Here is a 7,709-nt window from a genome sequence, read left to right on the forward strand (position 1 = left end):
CTCAGGCATTTCCAAAGCCTGCCCATCTTCCAGTATGGAGTGTAGGTCTACTTCCAGCTCATTTGCCTCAGTCACTTTATCTTGTATCTGGACATGTGCAGATATGGTCATCTGCTTCTGTGTTTTGGGCATCTTCAGGGGTTATCTGTGGAGTTATTACTTAGATGTGTATGTATTTTGGTATTTTTTATTCTTTCTGAATGCCTCCAGGCAGATGTGACCAGGAAATGGGCTTCCCTTTTCACTATTCTTCCTGAGAAGTTTCAAGATAACCATCGTTGGTCGTTTTGATGTAATTTAGAATTTAATTTTTGGCCTATTTCCTGTTTTGTCTGCTTGTACCACTCCACGATCCCCGTTCAGGCCTTTTTTCTAATTGGAAACAGTTCAGGGCCAGCTGACTGGTGGGTTGAACCACCAACCTTTCAGGTAGCAGTGCAGTGCTAATCCTACAGTGCCACACCAAGAGTCCTCAACATACAGTTGTTATTGTTGTTAAATGCCGTCAAGTCAGTTCCGATCCATAGTGACCATGTATAGGGTTTTTGAGGAGCAGCTAGTAGGTTTGAATTGCTGACCTTGTGGTTCGCAGTCTAGTGCTGATCTTACAGTGCCACTTCAGGAGTCCCGATATGTAGTAGGTGTTCACAAGTATTTTGTCTTATATGTGAAATCCATACCTGGATAATAAAAATTAGACTTATTAGGAGAATCTTAAAATGCTTAATGCTAAAGGAGATAGATGTAAGTATTTATGGGATAAGTGGCCTGGTTTTAGGACATTTATAAATAATTCTGGATATATAATTATAGATATTTATACATTTGTTCAGAAGATTTATCAAAGACCATCTATGTGATGACAGTTTTTTAGCCTAATTTATTACTCATTGTCTGAAAGTAAAAACATTGTATGTCTCCATAATTCAAATTGACCTTTGGTATATTGGTAAAATACTAAATGAGTTGAGTGTAAATGTCTCTGTATTCCACTATCATTTTACCTGGATTGTAATCAAATTTTATTATTATAATACACACACATGTATATATATATATATTGTTGTTGTTATTACTGTTCTTTTTGGTTTTTGTGCAGTTGAAAATGCCATGGATTGCCTATTAGAATTATCTGCCACTGATGCCAAGAAAGAAGAATCATCTTCCAAAAGCTTATTTGCTTCTGAGAACCAAGAAAGTGTAGCAGGAAGTGATATACTGGGAACATGTTCTGAAAAAGAAAATGAGGATTCAAAAATGTTTTCCATTTTGGACCCGCAGCTATCTGAAGACAGTGACTGCTTAACTCAAGATGCTTCTGATGGCTCAATATCCACGTGCTGGCCTTTGCAAGATGTTTGTAGTTTGAGTGACCCGAGTGAGTGTGTAAATTCAGATTCAAGTAGTTTGACTCCCATTCTTCCTGAACAAAATAAGAATTTGAACAATGAAATTTTAGAGCATTCTGCCTCTACATTAAGTTCAAGCTCCTTAACTTCACATTCAATTTTGAATGTGTCCAAAAGCTTTCTAAATGATAACACATTGGCATTGGAAAATAACTATCTGGAAGATTCTCTTCTCTGTAGTCCTTTAAATGTAGCAAATGACTCCAGCCTGGGTCATAGCAATCTGAATCACAGACAGAAAGAGCTTTTAAAAGCTGAATATGTTGAGACTCAGTTCTCTGTAGCCTCTGTAGGTTTGGATGACAACGAACCTCAGGCTCCTTTAAATCTTTCAGTGCCAAATGTAGAGCTTGATTCACTAGATACAGGTGGGGATCAAAAATCTACTTCTGCCCCTGATATGTTAGTACCTTCTGAAAGGTTCACTTCCAAGACACACAAACCTACTGAACCATCACCACAGGGGAAGGATGTGAATTACTGCCCAGTATTTACCTCTTTGCCTTTAATGATGCCTCCCTGCCCATCTCCATTATTGTGGAATCCAATAATTCCTACTTTTGGCCTCTTTAAAGGAAACCATGGCTTTGTAACTCCTGTGGTAACCACAGCTGCACACTGGAGACCTGTCAACTATGTATTGACATCCCCGGTTATTTCTTATACTTCTCGAGCCAAGGTATGGAGAAATAAAGAGGGAACAAGTGCTTATCAAGCACAAGAAACTCCAATTCCCCAGGCTGTAAGAAAGAAGAGAACATCTTATGTTGGACTAGTTCTTGTTCTTCTCAGAGGGCTTCCGGGATCAGGAAAATCCTTTTTGGCAAGGTATGAGGTTTAATTGGGAATAAAATCAGTATAGTGTGTGAACATAGACATGTCAAATACAGGAAATAACATTGCTTAATAGAGATGTTTGGTAACCCCTAAGATGTTTCTGTTTGCTAACTTGTTTTAATTTTGTGACTGATAGCACTATTTACTTCAGAGGGTTTAATTTTCGTCTCCAGATATTTTTGAGAGAATGAAGAGAAAGAAAGATTAAAGGTGATTCCAAGATAGTGAGCATGTGAAGTTAACAGAAGTAGCTTTATATGAAAGCTTATGACTGAGAGCAGGGGTGTAGTATTATGGAGGTTAAAAACCACATGGGATTTGGAATTCATGGGAAGAAGATTTTAAATAGGAGAGTTCTACTGACAGAGATTCATGATTGTAGCATGTTCAATATTGCTTTTAGAACTATGTAATTTGAGGGAAGAGTGAGTTAAACTATGTAATTTGAGGGAAGATTGAGTTAAACTATGTAATTTGAGGGAAGAGTGAGTTTAGGATGACTCATTAATAGTAAGATTTTCAATGAATTTGTCAGACAATTCAATATCCCCATTTACTTATTTCACACGTCCATCCATGTCACTTTTGTCCATACGGTAGGTTGTGGACAAATTTGTGTATTCTTGGTCAGGGAGACTGAAGTCCATATAAGGGGTAGCTTTTTGTGGTCTCAAGTACACTCACTCCTTAAAGAATTGGTTTTCGTTGTGCCTGGTGTGGTGCTGAAGGATATGCACTAGATCGCAAGGCCAGTTTGAACTGCAAGGAGGAGGTTCAAATCCACTAGCTGCTCCTTAGAAACACTATACAGGTTCACTATGAGTCAGAACTGACTTGACGACACTTAATTACAACAATGACACCTACTCTATCCTTTAAAGTCCAGAAGGTTAACACTGTCATTTTGTTTGCCAGTTCTTTCTTTCTTCCCCTACTCCCACCCCTAGTTTTTAACTATTTACCCTTCTCTGTGCTCAGCTAGGTCTGGTTTTGAGGGGATTCTGCGTATTTCTAGTGTTAGTGAATATGTATATTTTCTTGGAGAATGTCCTTGACAAGCTCGTTTTCAATTGTTTTTATGATAAACTTTCTCTGTATGGATTTATATTCCTGTAAATTTGCCCATATTCTACTCATACACTTCTAATACAACATATTCTTTTATAGACTCTTTATCACGGGCTTCTCATTGGTTGTTGTTGTTAAGTGCTGTTGAGTCAGTTCCAACACAGCGACCCTGTAAAGGGTTTCCAAGGCTGTAAATCTTTGCGGGAGCAGAAGGCCTCATTTTTATCCTGAGTCTCACTGGTTAATAACAACAATAATGGTAAAACATTCAAAATAAGTATTATGAATTTGAAATCATAGTTTTATGTTTTTTGAAAGACATTGGAAATACAGGTGATAATTAAAAGGTGATAGAGTTGTAAGCTACCACTTTTGTGTCAGTTTGTTGTACTGTTGTGGCTTGCATGTTGCTGTGATGCTGGAAGTTATGCCACCGGTGTTTTAAATACAGCAGGATGCATCCATGGTGAACAGGTTTCAGCTGAGCATCCAGACTAAGCTAGAAGAGGAAGAAGGAGAGGTGGACTACTTCTGAATGAATGTCTAGCTACTGAAAAGTTTATAAATAGCAGTGGAACACTGTCGAATAGCACCAGAATAGTGAATTGAAACATGATGAATAGCACCAGAATATTGTCAGGTCTAGTGCAAGAAGATGAGCCCCTCAGATTGTAATGTGCTCAAACTACAACTGGGGAAGAGCTGTCCCCTCAAAGTTGAGTTGACTATGATGATGCGAAAGGACTAAAACTTTCAGGACTTTCATTGGCTGATGGGACACAACTCAAAATGAGGAGAAGCAGCAGTAAACATTAATTATCAGAACATGGAATGTACAAAGTGTGAATTTAGGAAAATTGGAACTTGTGAAAATTGAAGTGGAATACATAAAGAGATTGATATCCTAGACATTACTGAGCTGAAATAGATTGATATTGGCCATTTTGAATTGTTTCCAATCAGTTGGCCAGGTAGTTACCTTCCAAATTTCTTGGCGTAGATATGAGTGAGTGCCTCCACTGCCACATCAGCTTGTTGAAAGATTTCAATTTGTATTCCATCAATTCCCATAGCCTTGTTCTTTTCCAGTGTCTTCAGTGCACCTGAAACTTTTTCCTTCAGCATCAGTTCTTGATCATATGCTCTGTCTTGAAATGGTTGAAATCAACCATTTCTTTTTAGTACAGTAACTCTCTATTACTTCCTTCTTCTTTTGATGCTTTCTGCATCATTCAATATTTTGCCTGTTGTTGTTATGAAGTGTTGTCGAGCTGGTTCCGACCCATAACAACCCTGTATAGGGTTTTCGAGGAGCAGCTGGTGAGCTTGAACCGCCGACCTTGCAGGTCAAACGGCTTTGCAGTCTGGCGCGTTAACCCACAGCATCACACCAGTCCCTCAATTACAAGTCAAAACTTGAACTTCTTCAGTTCCCTCAGTGTTTAGAAAAGGTGTTTGCAAAGAATAAGTCATTGGTCTTACAAAATTCTAATCATGCAATCTCCAGGAGCTCTTCTATTACCAAGATCATGTTTTCTAACTACTGATCCTTTCTGTTTGTTTCCAGCCTGTATATCACAATCAATAATTATCAATACATTTTATTATATGTTTGATCAATTTCAAACTGAAGAAGTTAGTAGAGTTCTTCAGTTTGTCATTACTGGCTTTAACACTTGGTGTATAAATTTGAATAATACAAGGGTATGTCAAAAATTACGGCACTCTGTCTATAGAATTTATTTTAGTCAACGTTTAGAAAAAAATACATCATTTTTCTGACATAATTGCCATGCTTTTCTATACACTTTATCCATCTGTCAACCAGCTTTCGTATTCTCTTATTAAAAACTGTTTTAGGCTGAGGGGCAAGCCGGGAATGTGACACTGTCATCACTTCTTCATCAGAGGAGAATGTTTGTTCTCAAAGGGCTGCTTTCAGGGGACCAAACCAGTGAAAGTCGGATGGAATTATGTCAGGACTGCTTTGTTGTTGTTGTTGTTAAGTGCTGTCGAGTCGATTCCGACCCATAGCGACCCTGTACAGGCTTTCCAAGGCTGTAAATCTTGACGGGGGTAGAAAGCCTCATCTTTCTCCCGCAAAGTGGCTGGTAGTTTCGAACTCCTGACCTTAAGGTTCGCAGCCCGATTCGTAACCACTGCCCTACCAGAGCTCCCATATGGGCTTTAAATCACTTAAGGCACAGTCCAACAGGGCTCCAAAGGCACATTATAGTCAACAGAGTATAGTGACTGATGGATATAATGAATTTTGAATTATTATTAAAAGGTCAAATTTCTAAGCAAGGTATTTTCTTTAAAGAGGCAGGGAATCATGCAATAACCTTTAGAAAGCTTTTCACTGAAAAAATAATAACTCTTTAAAGTCATAACACCTGATTTTAGAGAGGACACTATCAAACGAAGGTCCAAACAGGCCACTGGGCAAAGATAGGTTTTAAAAATAAAGCAGAAAAGATCCTCTGCTAAATAGTTTGAACTTTGCCCTAAAAACCAATGGGAGCCACCAAAAGGAGAAAAGAAGCAGAGGCTGACCAAATCAGTCCAGATAGGAGGGGAACGTCCTCAAGGTCTTGCTGTTTTTGGGGGTGGCCAGTGTTGTCTACCCCAAAAATGACAGTTTGAAGCCAAGTAAGTGTTAGGGAATAACCATGCCAGCTTCTTCATTTATTGTCATCCAACTGAATACAAAACACCTTTCTATTCTGTCCTCTTGGTGGTGGAAACATACTTTTGACTTATTTTCATTATTGTTCAGCAGCCCCTAAGAGCAACCTGAGACTGTTGAGGATGGACCACATCACACACCTCTTTCTCTACTTCTCCCCATTTTCACTGATCCTTCTTCCACTCCTCTCCCAGTCTCATCCATACCCTAAACCTGAAAATTGGATCTGGAAGCATCATAGGTATTGCTTGGTCATGACTGCCAATATGCAGGCTCTACAGATATGTAGATCCATGCTATACAGACAAAAAACAAGGAATCATTTCCATGGGAACTTCTAATTTACAAGAGTGCCTTAACTGAGAAGTTTTGGGTTTGGAGTTATTTTTCCTTTGATTCTGATGTTTCCTTTGATACTTTGGTTTGTGATGAAAGCAAGTATAGGCACAACTTTCTATGAGTATGGAAATAAGCATGTAACTCTAGTTTAACATGTAACTGGACTTCTGGTGTGATGCTGTAAGATCAGCACTGAACTGTGAACCGCAAGGTCAGCAATTCAAACCCATCAGCTGCTCCTCGGAAATCCTGTGTACAGAGTCGCTATGACTAGGAATCAACTCAATAGCACTTAACAACAGCAATGACATTTAACTAATGCCTTAGAGAACCACAAAGTTAGTTAAATATCCTGAAATAAAAACATCAAAACAAAGCTGAACAACTACAGAAACTGAGCATTTTGACTCCTAAGTATACATTTTAATTAACCTGTCATATTTCTTTTCACTTAAAAATAGCTCCTCCAAAATGTTTTAACAGTATTCACAGCAAAAATAAAGAATAAAATCCCCTTTTTCTCCAAATTCAATATTATCCTCTCCCCATAAAAAACAAATGTTTTTTCCCCCTGTGTAGATCAATCGTTACAATGTTTTTGGGCTTTTTAAGTAATAAAAGTAGTTGGAAAATATTAGTAAATAAAAGCTTTGTTTACACTCAGATGTCTTCCACTGGTCAAACCATTGGTAGAGAACATAAAATTAAGACAGCCACAGAACTACCTTCTTAACTAGTTAACAGGTAGTAATTCACACAGTAGAAAAACACTGATTTACTTTTGGTATTCCTGCCATGCCAACAAGTCTTTTGTACAGCTTCAGGGTGACTGTTTTAACACCTCAAAATGACATTTTTGTGTCAACAGTGTAGGTAGAGGTATGCGAATGTTGCAAGATCACAATGCCTTTGGATAGTAATCCTCTGTGTTTAATCCAAAATTTAGGCTTCATTTCTTCTGTGAGTATCTCACTGTAACAAGCACTGTTGATTGTTGAACCTTTTTCCTGATACTGTTCCAATACAGACCCTTGAGGATCCCAGAAAACTGTAAGCATCTGTTTTCTAGCAGATGTTTGACATTTGAACTTTCTCTTGGTCAGCAATTGTGGATGTTTCCATTCCATACTCTGCCGTTTACTCTCAGACTCATAGTGATGAGTCCATGTCTTGTCATCAGTAATGATTTTTTTTTTTTTGAGAGCATTATCTGTGTTTTTAAAAAAATTTTTTTAACTGTTTTATTATGAATTATGTGATAGTTTACATGGGAGGACATTAGCTTTACACTCATCCTTTCGTGTATCGTTTCATTGTCATGGTTACAGTCCCCTCCATATATCATCAACCAACCAAAGGGTACACCC

At 38.1% G+C, this 7,709-nt stretch overlaps 1 protein-coding gene across 1 annotated transcript in view; it reads left to right on the forward strand.

Moving 5' to 3' along the window:
* The window catches only part of N4BP2 (NEDD4 binding protein 2), a 177,160-nt gene that overhangs the window by 3,656 nt on the left and 165,795 nt on the right, over positions 1-7,709 (forward strand). The window contains exon 2 of the mRNA XM_006873224.1: positions 1,100-2,237. Within this exon, the coding sequence (XP_006873286.1) occupies positions 1,100-2,237 (1,138 nt within the window). The remainder of the gene's footprint in view (positions 1-1,099; positions 2,238-7,709) is intronic.

Source organism: Chrysochloris asiatica, unplaced genomic scaffold (genome assembly GCF_000296735.1).
Source record: "Chrysochloris asiatica unplaced genomic scaffold, ChrAsi1.0 scaffold00230, whole genome shotgun sequence".
Lineage (NCBI taxonomy): Eukaryota > Metazoa > Chordata > Mammalia > Afrosoricida > Chrysochloridae > Chrysochloris > Chrysochloris asiatica.